Genomic DNA, 14,942 nt, shown 5'->3' on the forward strand with positions numbered 1-14,942 from the left:
GGTTGGTCATGGCTAGAATTAACTCCTGCCCAAGCAAGGACCTGGACTCACTACAATTCACCTACCACCACAACGGGTCTACAGTGCACGCAATCTCACTGGCTCTCCACTCTACTTTGGAGCACTCAGACAACCACAAAACATACATGAGGCTGCTGTTTATCGATTACAGCTTGGCATTCAACACCATTGTCCCCTCAGTACCAATCACCAAGCTTCAAAACCTGGGCCTCTGTACCTCCCTCTGCAACTGGATCCTCGACTTCCTTATCAGGAGACCACAGTCAGTGGGGTTCGGTAATAACATCTCCTCCTTGCTGACAATCAACACAGATGCACCTCGAGGATGTGTGCTTAGCCCACTGCTCTACTCTCTCTACACTCACGACTGTGTGGCTAAGCACAGCTCAAACACCATCTATAAATTCACTGATGACACCGCTGTTGTTGGTAGAATCTCAGATGGCAACAAAGAAGCACACAGGAGTGAGGTAGATCGACTGGTTGTGTGGTGTCGCAACAACAACCTCACATTCAACGCCAGCAAGACCAAGGAATTGATTGTAGACTTCAGGAAGGAGAAGTCGGGAGGACACACACCTGGGGTCAGCAGTGGAAAGGGTGAGCAGCTTCAAGTTCCTGCGTGTCGACATCTCGGAGGATCTATCACGAAGAAGGCACACCAGCGGATCTACTTCGTTTGGAGTTTGAGGAGATTTGGTATGTCACCAAAGACTCTTACAAATTTCTGTAGATGTAAGGTGGAGAGCATTCTGACTGGTTACATCACTGCCTGATATGAAGGCTCCAATGCATAGGATCGCAAGAGGCTGCAGAGGGTTGTAGACTCAGCCAGCTCCATCATAGGCACAACCCTCCCCACCATCGAGGACATCTTCAAGAGTCAGTGCCTCAAGAAGCTGACATCCATCACTAAGCACCCTCACCATCTGGGACATGACCTCTTCATGTTACTACCACAAGGGAGGAGGTACAGGGGCCTGAAGACCCACACTCAATGATTCAAAAGCAATTTCTTCCCCTCCGCCATTAGATTTCTGAATGGTCCATGAACCCATGAGCACTACCAACACTACCTCATTATTCCTTTTTTTGCACTATTTATTTCTTTTTGTAATTTATTGTAATTTTTATGACTGCACTGTACTGCTGCCACAAAACAAAAAATTTCACATCGTAAGTCAGTAATAATAAATCTGATTTTGATTCTGATTCTGACTCTGATTCATTTGCAAGATCAGTGGTTCCTCAGGTAGAAATGTGATATTTGGTTTTGACATTAAGTTATTGATAAATCAATTTGAGTTTCTTAGTAGCCCCTCAAGTACTGGCTGTAATTTTCAGAAAACGTATTTTCTATCCTATCACATGCACATCACCGTACAAAATAGGAGGAGGCCATTCGGCCAACCAAGTCGATACCAGCTCTCAGAGCAGTCCCATCAGTCCCATTCCCCCACTTATTTTCACATGACCTATTCTCACATGCTCATTAACTCTCCCTGGTGCTACTGCCACCTACCTATACCTGAGGTAATTTACAGTAGCCCACAAACCTACCAATCAGCATAAGTTTGGGATGCAGGAGAAACAAGAGAACCAGCAGAAATCCATGCAGTTACTTGGAGACTGTGCAAGCTCCATGCAGCCAGTACTGGAGGTTAGGATCCAACCTGGGTTGTTGGAGCTGTGGGGCATCAGCACTGACTGCTGCACCACTGAACTACCCAAATCTAGTTCCATTCTCTTTTGTTTTGGCACAGTTGTGTGAAATGCTGCAATGGAGGGTTTTGGCATTGTCATTGAAAGAAACTAAACATTTTAATCTTCTACACTGTTTTATAAAGCTGTTGCCCTCAATACTTGAATGCTTAACCTTTTGGCAAGTGTGTTGGATTTCAAAGAACCAGTGGGGCCTATTAAAGTTGTATTGTTGTTCTGTGAAAGCAAAAAGGATTTAGTATACTTGGGATTTTCTCTTACAGGATTACTTCACAGACGTGATCACCAATGATAGTATCAATTACTTTCGCATATCCAAGAAGATATATCCGCACAGGCCAGTGCTCATGGTCATCAGCCACGCTGCACCTCATGGCCCAGAGGATTCAGCCCCGCAGTTTTCAGAGCTCTTCCCCAATGCTTCACAGCATATGTGAGTAAAGCATCTTACTTCAGGGATGAGGCAACCCTGTGTTTTCTGATGTTATTAGATATAGACGTTCTATTTTGCGGTATAATTAAATGTGGAATGTATTTCATGTGCTGCTTTCTCATTAATATCTATACATAGTAATGAAGAGCAGAGGTTGAATTGCAACCTATCAAAATAGATCCCTTCTGACCAAATGAAGCCACATTTCAGCTATTGCCTGTGTATTTCCAAAAGGTGATTTGAGTCAAGGCCAGACTGATAACCTACTGGACATCTCTCTCTATCTGTTGGTTATTAGGACCCTACACAAAATGAATTTGGGCTATCTCAATCCAGTTGCTGCCAATAATGGCACCAGATTACAAAACTCCTCCTGATTTTGTATTTAATTCACATTCTTTTTCAAGGAAGTTTGTTGTTATGGAAAAAAGATAGAAGCTTATGGCAGAGGAGACAACATATTGGCATGGCTGGAAGATTGGCTGGCTACAGTAAACAGAGAATAGGCATAAATGAGTATTTTTCTCACTTGCTAGCTGTAATGATTCACAAAAGGCTGGTATGCCGCTACAAGTAACTAGTAAAGCTAACAGAATGATCTCACTTGTTGCTTGGAAACGAATAAGAAAAGATAAGATTTCTTTATTAGTCAAATGTACATCAAAACACACAGTGAAATGCATCTTTTGCGTAAAATGTTCTGGGGGCAAGTGTTGCCATGCTTCTGGTGCCAACATAGCATGCCCACAACTTGATAACCCATATGTCTTTGGAATGTGGGAGGAAACTGGAACACCCGGAGGAAACCCACACAGACACAGGGAGAACATACAAACTCCTTACAGACAGTGGCTGGAATTGAACTGGGGTTGCTGGTGCTGTAATAGCGTTATGCTAACTGCTACACTACTGTGCCTGCCCCTTCACTACCATGCCTGCTCCTACACCTCCGTGCCTGCTGGATTATGCTTCAGTTATCTGTAGCACTAGTGAGACCATACCTGGAGTACTGTATACAATACTGGACTTTTTATTTATGGAAGGGTGTGATTATTAGACTGATACCTGGAATCAGCAGCTGGGCAGACCAGGCTTGTTCTGCTGCAGTTTAAAGAGCTGACATCATTGAAACACAACATCCTGAGGGGTCATGACAGGATGGATGTGGAGAGGATGCTTCTTCTTGTGAGAGAATCTGGAGCCAGAATCTGGTCACCATTTTAAAAATAAAGCATTACCAATTTAAGAATGAGATGAAGAGACATTTTTTCCTCTCAGAGGGCAGTGAATCTTTGGAGCTCTTCCTCAAATGGTGGTGAAAGCAGAGAGAGTTAGATACTTGATGGAAACAGGCCTATCAGTCCACTGAGTCTGGGCCAAACATCAAACACCTATTTTTACACTAATCCTACTCCAACCCATTTTATTCACCCTCCACTATCCCATCAAATCGGCCCCAGATTCTACTTCTAACCTTCACTCTAGACGCAATTCACAGTGGCTAGTTAACCTACCAACCCACATATTTTTGAGACGTGGGAGAAAACCAGAGTATCCAGAGAAAACAACAGAGCAGGTTGTTTGAGCTGTGAGACAGCAGCTCTAGCAGCTGCACAACGGTGCCATCCAGGAGGTAGATTCTAAATAAGCAGGAGGGTGAAAGGCCACGGGTGGCAGACAGCAATGCGAAGTTGAGGGTGCAATCAGATATATCATGATTTTTTAAAATCACAGAGCAAGCTCGAAGGGGGCCAAGCAGCCTACTCCTGTGTTAATTTGTGTGTTCATATGTTTGTGCCAAATGCTTCAAATGTGCAGTAGGAACTGTTCATCCAAAGTCAGAATGGACGTACATTTTTGTGACAGCATTAAAGGAAGTTACACACTCACCTACATGTGCTCTGATTAGCTTGGTGTTAATGATGATGAACTGGATGCCCTTAAAAGATGATTCAACTACTCTCCTAGAACAAACAACAAATCATGAAATAAGACTAAATTTGATCAGGTCTTGAAATAGTCCCATTTCTTTGATGTGTTCATTCTTTAACTAATTAGCCCACAAGCCTGATTAAACATTACAGAACTGGAGGCTTTAAACTTAGCTGGAGTAGTCTGCAATGGCATCAGAAGATTAAGGGTATCCCCTGCCCAAGATTTTCTTCCTCTACACCAATCAAGGGACTGCTTCTCCATACTCTCAAATCCAATGGCTTATCTGATTGATGCCTGTCACAGACTCCTGGCCCAATTGTTCCAGTCTGCCCATCGACTCCACATAATTCACATCTTGTCCAACCGTTGATTAAACCCAGTGTTTGTTACTGAGCCCAGGAGTTAACACAAATACACATCTTATATCTGGGAGCTGGCTGAGTCTAAAAATGACTCCACCAGTCCCAAACTCACACCAAGGTTAGGGTACTTTATGTGTGTTTTTGTTTTTTTAATTCCTCCTGCCTCCTTCCTTGAAAACCATTAGTTTAATTCCTTGTCTGTGAATGACATGATTAACATCAGCAATACAAATATCACGAGATAGTTTTGTGCCCATTCTTGTTTATGGCACTCTGAAGTATATTGGGGTGGCTTTACGCTGTTAAAGCATTGCATTGGGTCAGATTGTACTCATCTTTAGCCAATAACCATGCAGAGAACTGCTGGCTATCTCCTGCTTGCTCTTCAGTTATCATCCCTGACTTCTGTCTCTGACCTCCCGCACTGCTGGCAGAGTGACCACTGAGCCCAGACAAGGGCAAAGGTGAACTGAGCTGAGAGGCTGGATGCATGGCAAATCAGGCCCCTCATCTGAACATCAGGGATGGCTGGTGTGAAAAACCCAATCCCTGTTTATTTGGAGAAGCAAGACACTGCAGATACTGGAATCTGGAGCAAAAAATAAACTGCTGGAGGAACTCAATGGGTCAGGCAACATCTGGGGAGGGAAAGGGAAGGTCGGTGTTTTGGGTTGAAACCCTGCATCAGGACATTGATGGGTTATTGAACAGTTTGAATGGGTCCTTAACCCCGAGTAAAGAAAGTTTTTAAAAACATGTGTAGGTATGTTTTACCCTTAATTTTCTTTAACATTTTAATTATGCAAATCCATCTGAACCATCTTTCACTGTAAGGGACATTTTAAAATGGCTCATAGGCACATAATGAACAGTCAAAAAACTATCAAGATGTTCCAGGGGCAGGGCCTGAGGATCTGCCCCCGGGGTCTAGTCACCACTTTCATATACCACCTCAGCCAGCTCCCCATATCTGCAACAGGTTAGTGTAGGTGGGCACTGTGGGCAGTGGGCAGTTCGGGATCAAGGACAATCCTGCCCAAAGGAAAGCTGCATTTTGGTGATCCTTATTGACAGGGCATGATTGAGAACAGAATTCAACACAGTTAGAGTACCTTCCATGGTCAAACAGCCTGCTGATAACCAGGGTCTGAGGTGATACATGAAGATTGCTGCTTGGGTGAATTGCATTTGTGTAGTCATCAAATAATGAATCACACCCCAACAAGACCAGCACCTTTGGGTGAGGAGAGGGGAAAGTCACCCAACATGAAAATTACTTCTTCTCTAAAGCACAACAGGAATTTGATCTTCAGTTAAGGCTTAAAACTAACACAAACAAATCAGAAACACCATTCATTGGAACCAGACTCCCACATGATAGCCTCACCATCGTCTTTATTTTGATGCTGTCAGAAGCAAATGCATTTTGGACTGCAGCTCTACCTTGCAAAGTAAAGGAAACCAGGTGGATTAATTTCAACAGAATCTCATAAATGACCAAAACGAAAACTCTAAATCACAGTCCCTAGCACTCCATTCTCCACTTGGCCTATTTTAAAATCTTCCCGTTGGTACCATATCACTTGTTTTATAGCATTATTAGATTTAATCTATGAATGCCATAATTTTTCCACACTAGAACAGACAAAGAACATGCGCAGCCTAGGGAACAATATTGAGCTGTTTTCTAATCTGCTTCTGATTGGAATTACAGAGTTTAGGCATTGGAAGGTCGGTTGAATGTTTAAACACTGAGCTAAGGTTATCGTAATGGCAAAGGAAACATCCAGGATACGTCTTACAAGGGTTGTTGCCACTCGTGGAGCACATGGCCATCACCATCGTTCATCATAAAAATACTGGTTTGCTGCTGTGATTTTCTGTTATGTTCTGGTTCTAAATGAAATTAGCAAGTACTGCAAGAACTTGAGGTTCAAAAAATAAATATACCATCAGTTTTGTTTTTCATCATAAATCTCTTTTCAAAATCCAGGACTACCTTTATTTCTTGATGCACTGACTAGGTGCTGCTGAAGAACTTAAGAAATAAAACACAGCAATAGGTTCTTTGACTCTTCATGCCTATTCCACTTTTCAATAAGATCGTGGCTGATCTTTCATCATAACACCATTTATCTGCACTATTCCCATATCCCTTGATTTCCTTAATATCTAAAAATCTACTTATCTCTGCCTTGAAATATTCAGTGACTAGGCTTCTTAGGTACAGAACTCCAAAGATTCACAATCGCCTGGGTGAAGGAACTTCTTGTCTCTGTCCTGAATGTCCCACTCCTTATGGGGAAACACCACCCCTTGTCTAGCCCCATGAGAATTATATACATTTCAGTAAGATCACCTCTCATTCGTCTTAATTTTAGAGAGTATAGGCCAGTAGTATAATCTCTCCTCATTGGCCAAAACCCCCATCCAAGAATCAATCTGCTGAATTTTCGTCATCTATCTCCCTCCTTGTGTAGGGAGACCAGACCTGTGTCCAATATTCCAGGTGTGGTCCCAGTTGGGACCCATATAATTTCAGGGAGATGTCTTTATCCTTCTACTTGGAGTTTATTGAAATAGGACCAACATACCCGTTGCCTTCCTAATTACACGTTGTACCTGCACACAAACATAGAACAATACAGCACAGGAACTGGCGCTTCAGTCCACCATGTCTGCACTGACCGCGATGCCAATCTAAACTTCTCTGATCTGCCTGCACATGGTCTGTATCCCTCTATAACCTGCCTGTTGATGTCTGTCTAAATGCCTCTTGCACTTTGCTCTCATATCTGCTTCTAGCACCTCCCCTGGCAGTGCTTTCTAGGGACCTACCACTGAGTGTGTTAAAAAAATTGCCTCCTTTAAACTTTCCCCTTCTAACCTGAAGCTATGACCTCTAATATTTGACATTTTCATCCTGGGAAAAAGACTGACTATCCAATCTGTGCCTTTCATAATTTTTTGTATGTTTATCAGGTCGCCCCACAGCCTCCGATGCTTCAGAAAAAACAATGGAAGTTTGTACAACCTTTCCTTATAGCTGATACACTCCAATCCAGGACAACATCTTGGTGAACCTCTTCTCCACCCTCTCCAAAGCTTCCACATCCCTCCTATGATTTGGTGCCCAGAACTGCACATAATACTCCAAAGTGGCCTAACAAAAGTTTTAGACAGTTGCAAGAAGACTTGCTCAAAGGATGAAGGCTAGCATCCTGTATGCCTTCTTAAACATCCTATCCAATTGTTTTGCCTTTCAGGGAGCTATGGACTTGCACCCCAGGATCCCTCTGTATATCACTGCTCCCTAGTAGACAAAAGAGACTGCAGATGCTGTGCACTGGAGGAAAAAAGCAAACTGTTGGAGGAACTCAGCAGGTCGAGCAGCATCTGTGGAGGGAAAGGAATTTTCAATGTTTCGACCCAAAATATTGACAATTCCTTTCCATCCACTGATGCTGCTTGACCCACTGAGTTCCTCCAGCAATTTTGTTTTAACACTCCTAGGGTTCCTTCCATTCACTATATATTTTCCTCTTGCATTTGCTCTTCCAAAATGAATTACCTCATACTTGTCTGGATTAAATTCCATCTGCCATTTTTCCACCCAAGCTACCAACTGATCTATATCTTGCTGTATCCTTTGACCACATTCCTCACTATTCACAGCTCCACCAAATTTCATATCATCTGCAAACTTACTAATCAGAACACCTACATTTCCACCAAAATCATTAACATGTATAACCAACAACTGAGGTCCCAGCAATGATCCTTTAAGAAACTTTGAGCATTTTGCATAAAAGGACATACAGGACCATCTGAACATGAACGCCTTTCAATTTCTCATCAGTTTAGTCTATCTGTTAATGAATCCTCAGTCCATGCCACTCTGTTACCCTCAATACCACATGCTCTAATTTTGCTTCATAATCTCTCATGTGACACCTTATCAAAGGCCTGCACAATATTAAATAAAACACACATCAACTGGTTCTCCCTTTTCTATTCTGTCAGTTACAACCTCAAAACAACTCTTAAACAGTTGTCAAATCTGATTTCATGCTGATTCTGCTCAATCCTATTGTTACTTCTGCAGTGCTCTGTTATCACTTGCTTATTAATTGATTCTAGTATTTTCCCTACTGTTAGTGTCAGACTAACTGGTCTATAGTTATACACAAAAAGTGCTGGAGGAACTCAGCAGGTCAGGCAGCATCTATGGAGGGAAATCAACAGTTGACTTTTCGTGTTGAGACCCTTTAGGGTCTCGGCCAGAAGCATTGACTATTGATTTCCCTCCATAGATGCTGCCTGACCTGCTGAGTTCCTCCAGCACTTTTTGTGTATTGCTCCAGATTCCAGCACCTGCAGAATCTCTTGTCTCTGGTCTGTAGTTCTCTGTTTTCTCTCTCTCTCTCTTCTTAAATAGTGAGGTTACATTTGTACTTGCCAAATTTCTGGAATCTTTGGAGTTTGGAATATGACATCCTGTGCCCCCATTACCTCCATCTTCACCTCTTTCAAAATCTTGGGAAGCAGGTCATCTGGTCCTGGGAATTTAATGGCACTTGGTCCTATTATTGTGTCCATTTCTAGTTTTTACCAATACTAATTTCTTTCAGTTCTCCAATCACTCTAGGATAATCTTCGCCAGCTCATAACTGGAGTATGTGCTATTCTGAGTGCAAAAAGAATCAATAGGCCAATGCCTATCACACTTTGCAAGATTACTTATTTCGCTTGGATTTATCCCAGTGATGAACCGTGTGCTTGGCTCGCTACTGGTTTGAGCATTAACAAGCTATGGTTAGGAGGGAGGAGGGGATATTTCTGTGTTTCCTGACTCATTTTTCTGTACCTCATTTGGTGGGAATGTTACAGCCTTTTATTTTTTACAGCTCAGGAGTGTTTTGTCACAATTGGAATTTTATATCTGCCTGGTGTTCTGAGAGTGTTAACATTCTGTGTGAGAAAAATTTCTGTGAAGAATCAATGGGCACTTCCAACTACTTATCTAAAGATGTTGCCCCTGAAAAACTTTGAACTTTTCCATACTGTTCAGCCGAGGCTCTGGAGAGCAGCATTGCCACCTTCAGCTGTTTGTGGTATACCTTTTATGGAATGGATCCCTGGCACACTTACAAGAAGGACCAGCTTGAAGTGGGGCAGCATAAGGGAAGTGTTCTCAACCTACCTGAAACTTGTCACTTGCCAGCTCAGTGGAAATCTAGCATTTCCTGGTCCTAGCAATTGGCTGGTCATCCAAGAACTGGTTTACCAACCCCGAGATGAATGAAAGAATGCCCCACCAAACCAAAGGAATTAGCCATTGAAAGGGACTTTTCATATTCAGTCCTTTTATGAAAGAGTCTGATCAGGACATGTTTAATGTCTTGGGAGAGAATCTGAGAGAATCAATAAATATCTTGTTTTGCTGTTTAGCTGTCATAATCTTCACAATGCAACATGGAATCCTTATATAAAATTTGTTCAGTAAAGACTTCAATCTAAAGAATACATAGAAAAGGATCACATTAGCATAAAGCCTTTGAGGATGTTCTTGTAGTGCTACATGTACTGGCCCACATCTGTCAGATGCATATTCTCCAACTCAGAAAACTGTTGAGACAGACAGTAGCTCAACTACAGAACAAGAAATTATGCATATTCATGTTTTCCTTTCCATTAACAACCTGAAGGATGTCACTATTAAAACACTTGTTTGAAACCACTCTGAGTACTAAGTCCTTGTAGGTCATGATTAGCGTTGCCAGGTGCAATAAACTCTCCTGGTAATCTACCCCAACAGCTTTAGTTCCACTTGCAAAACAGCAGCTCTTTCTGGACCAGTGCAGATTTGTCGTCTGTCTGCACTCTCAATCTGTCTGAGTCAGATTGCCAATTTGTGCTGCTTGTCGGTACTTTTATGGCTGAGTTGCAACTGTCCAAACTCATCTCACATGAAACTGTACAGCTGGCAGGAGAGCAGAAACTTCATTCTATCAGTCTGTGCTGGATTCAAACCCAGGTCCAGGAATGAAAGGTCAGCAAATTTCCAAATCCCTCTTTTCACCATTTATATATTTGTTGTCCCTGGTTTTCAAAATAGCTTGATGTGGTCTGATTATATATTGTATAACAGACAGAAATGACAATCACTCAGATCCTTGATTCGCATAAGTGCATTTAGCCTGCAGCAGCTGTTTTACATTATAATTGTGAATAATAGAAAGAATGCCATCAGTCCACACTGGTGATCATGTAATGTTTTCTGTGACAATATATCCACAAACATTTCACTTTGAGAAGGTACAATATTGACATCTTGTCTAGTCTTAGTGGAATGTCCGCTGATGCAAATATCATGAACAAAAAGTTCCAAAGAAAACTGGAGGGTAGCTTCTAAATTCCATACATATCTGTGGCATAATCCCCAATAACTAACTACATAACTTGTTAAAGGGAGGCTGGTTGCTTTCATTATAAAATGGTGATTTCATTAAAATATCAAAGACTTGAAGTGGTTGAACAATGTTAAAAGAATTAAATAACCATGTATAACATTTTAATGACTGAAAAAGATTCCAGACGCAACATGATGTCAGAAAAGTTGCACCTTTTAGATTAAGTAACTTGTTTGCAAATGGAGTGGTCAGCTAAGATCAGCGATCAGATGGTTTGATGGTGCACAGGTATGCATGGAATTGGTCTGATTAAAATGAAGTGTTGATCTTGTGTTTGATTTCATGCCAATGTGAAGAAATGATTCACATTCTCAGTTATTTTAGTTGGCAGGACGCTTGCTTTGTGACAGTGGACCATGAAAAGGAATGACTTGGAGCTTTTAAAATCAAGGGATCATAGGTGATCTTTGCAATTCTGGTTTCTAAGATGGTAAAAGAACTTGCCACTGGCCTTCAAATAAAATATGCAAGGGTAGACCAGATCTTAAAGCAAGAATCTTAAAGGAATGATTATGATTTCAGTTTGTATCCTCCTAGAATCACCTGGCATTTTAAACAAGTGGATTAAAAGAAAGTCTTGCTTCCTGGCTGTGAATTCAATGAACTACAAGGAAATGAACTGAAGCAATAGCAAAGGAAAAGATATCCCTAACTAGGCAGGCAATATAAAGATGTGGCATGCAATTTGAGATCTAACTATACTCTGCCCTTCCCGACATATTCCATTCACGTGTGTTATTAGTTAAAGAAATAGATATATTCTGGTTCCCACAGCTGTGATTTCTCAGACATGCTACATAGAAAGCTAAGGATATTATTTGTGGAATTCTAATGTGTGAGTGTTCACTTATTTATTAAGAGGTTCAAGCTGCATTTTAATTCCCTGCCAAGTTACAATGAATGCAAAAATAGATGACAAAAAAAACTATGTACTTCAATGGTTACCGGATCTATTCTGTATAAATATTAACATATTGAGCTATCTGTGCTGGGCTATCACTTTGCTTGTCAACTTGCTATTAATTAAAGGACATGGGTTACACCTCAGGAGGGACTTCTCATCATAACACACAAATAAAGAATGCTACAATGCAAAAATGGTTTCAAAATTTAGTAAGCCATTGGCACACCCATATGCTCAGAGCAGCAGCCTTCCTTAAGCTAAGCTGCATTGAAAAACCTTTGCCATGGCACTGACAGCCTCAAGCATCCAGTTCAGACATAATAGTTTAGCCATCCATATTAATCTCCTGCTTGTGATGGTGTCAGGTGGACCTCTTTCCTCAGTTGCAGGTGACCCCAAGGATTCTGAGTTTTGGAGCAAATTGTTCCTGTAGTTTGCAGCTTCTCTTGTATGCAGTGTTATTATTCTGTGTGGCCAATTAGATCAAGAATTCTTTAGACTGGCAAAGGTGCAGTGAGAAGAATTTCCTCATGGAATGAGTGAATAGCTGATTTCTATAGCAAATCCTTTATTAGCCTGTCATGAGAAAGTCCCTGGTCTGAGCAAAGAGTCTATGTAAACCTAACCACTCAGTCAACAGAGGTACAGTAATATTGGCATTTTTAGCAAGGCTATCAGTTTTCCTTGGCAAATGGATTTTAAATATGGGTTGTATAATTTGATCATTAAATTATAATGATTATTACAGCATGCCCACAATGTAATATAAAGCTGAAATATTCGCTGTCCTGATGATATTCCAGTGACTGAACAGTTACAAATACAGATCCATCAACAATTGTTATTGTACGGCTTTGTAATATATCTAATTTCCATCAGAAATTTCCTCCCTCCTCATCTATATGTGATGCCACTAGGTTTATTTAGCATTGAGATAACAGTGCATTGTATTGGAAAAGTAGTTTAATGCTTTGTGATTAGCCATGACGGGTGACAGCCCTATAACATGTAACCCCATAATGATTGAAGAAAATTCACTTCCAGTTCCGGATAAAAGCTCTAATTATATACTAGTGACCCAGTGCTACCAGTCCAAAGGTTCAAAGCTCTCCACAGCTTCATTCCTTCCAGCCTTCAACACCCAATTCTCCATGACCCTTCAGCTGCCTTTCTCCTTTCCTTTAAGCTGACCTTCTCAACCTTCCACCTTACCTTACCAAAAGGAGTGATAACACGCACCATTAAGGCAATATTGAATGGGGAGTGGAGGGGGAGGTAAAATAAATCCCCTTTTCTGATTCATAAATATTCCTCCTGTGTCATTTCCTTTGTAAATAACAAAACTGGCAATTTTAAGTCTTGTTGAAATGGACATTTCTTGTTTGAGTATAACCTTTACTTTCAATTACATTTCCACCTCCAAGTACTCTCACCAAAATGCCTGGTCATTTACCATTCCTAAACTCAATCCAAAGGGATCTATTTGATTGCTTCTCCATTTAAATTCACACAAGAGCTCATGGAAATCCAGAAATCTCTCTTGCAAAGACTGTGGTTGCCAGGGTCAATTACATTTTCCAGTCTGAAATTTACAGATTGTGTTAAGTACATTTATCAACAGCTATGGAGAAAAGGCTGGTGAATGGAATTGAGATGCAGATCAACTCTGACCTAATTGAATAATGGAACAGGCTCTAGGACCAGCCTTTTGATGCTATATTCCAGCACTATGATATTGTCGCAGTATAATATTGCCATATCTCCCGTCTTCTTCTCTATCCCTTCTGAAAGCTTTATATTCAGTTATATTTAGTTATCTATTCTGACTCAGCTGCAGTTATTATATTTATCTTATGTTTTTTTCCACTTTTGTCATTGACTTCCTGTTATCATTTTTCAGGAGATGTTTTACTCTGGATATTTTAAATGGAGATCTCAGATTCTTCAGCAAAGGATGCTTTTATGTGCACAGATATCAATCTAAATTTATATCTTGCCCTCTGATGTTCCTGTTTTTATTCATGAATCCTCTCATCAGCTTCTTTGCCTTTGAAAGAAAACAGAATTTATTTTACTGAACCTTTATTAAATTTAGCATTTGAAGAGCAAATAGGACAAGAATAAGTGCATTATAGTCATGGATCCAGTAAACCTCAGTCCACTGCCTGAACTCAATGAGCACTCACCCGCACTAATTGATATAGGAGGACAGTTGAGTTGACCCTCTGTCCCTGAGAGTCCTTCAGTAGATTGGAGCAGTTTGCATGCAGAAACTTGGCCTGAGGTGGTGTAACCTATAGCCCTGCCCTAGAATGTCCTGAGGGCCGTTTCACAGCTCACTGCTATGAGCTGTTCTTAAATAACTCTAATGATAAAATAGGCTTAAACAATTAACCAAATGAAAAAATATTTTTTTAAAAAATTAAAAACAATAATTGTTATTAAAACATCCTAAAGTCTGAGAAATTTTGTATCATTACAATTGAAATGAAGAAACAGAAATAAATTATTTACTTAGCTTTTTACTCAGAGTCAGCCAGTGAGGTTTGCACCATGACAACTGGAGTTAAGCAGAGGCTCTGGGTACACCTCACATCAGGCCCTTCTGCTCAGTACATTTCAGTGCAGACTGGATTCATTTATGAGTCCAGCAGTGAAGGGGGTGGTCAATGTATTTGCACCTGACCTCCATCTGGGTTTTTGACTTCCTCTTTTAAATGCACAGACATGAAAGTTAGACACAAGCCAAACACCAAAGAAGAGAAGGCTGGTGATACCCTACAGAGCTGCAGGAAGAGAGCATGGTCCAGTCTAATAACACCCTGCAGGTTCTGCAGTTAAATACCTTGGGCTGAATTTGGCAGCAAAAATAACAGTTGACTTTCAGTGTTACAAAATAAATTGTTAGCAAGCAGACACAAGGTGAGTAGTTAAAACAGAAATCAGGGAACCGCTGTCCCAATTGCTCTGCCCTGCCTTTGTAAAGCTTTGCTGGACCAGTTGGGTTTCCAAGAAAAGTAAAATTTTAATGGCATTGTAGGTCTTAAGTTACTGCCAAAGAGCTTCCTTGGCACTGAGAATTAACTTTAACA

General features: G+C 40.9%; 1 protein-coding gene across 4 annotated transcripts in view; it reads left to right on the forward strand.

Annotated features, from left to right (window-relative positions):
* Positions 1–14,942, forward strand: part of sulf1 (sulfatase 1) — a 270,913-nt gene that overhangs the window by 185,554 nt on the left and 70,417 nt on the right. For all 4 annotated transcript variants that reach the window (XM_052022968.1, XM_052022969.1, XM_052022967.1 and 1 more), the window contains one exon: positions 2,007–2,176. In XM_052022968.1, coding sequence (XP_051878928.1) covers positions 2,007–2,176 — 170 coding nt within the window. The remainder of the gene's footprint in view (positions 1–2,006; positions 2,177–14,942) is intronic.

Source organism: Pristis pectinata, chromosome 9, assembly GCF_009764475.1.
Source record: "Pristis pectinata isolate sPriPec2 chromosome 9, sPriPec2.1.pri, whole genome shotgun sequence".
NCBI lineage: Eukaryota > Metazoa > Chordata > Chondrichthyes > Rhinopristiformes > Pristidae > Pristis > Pristis pectinata.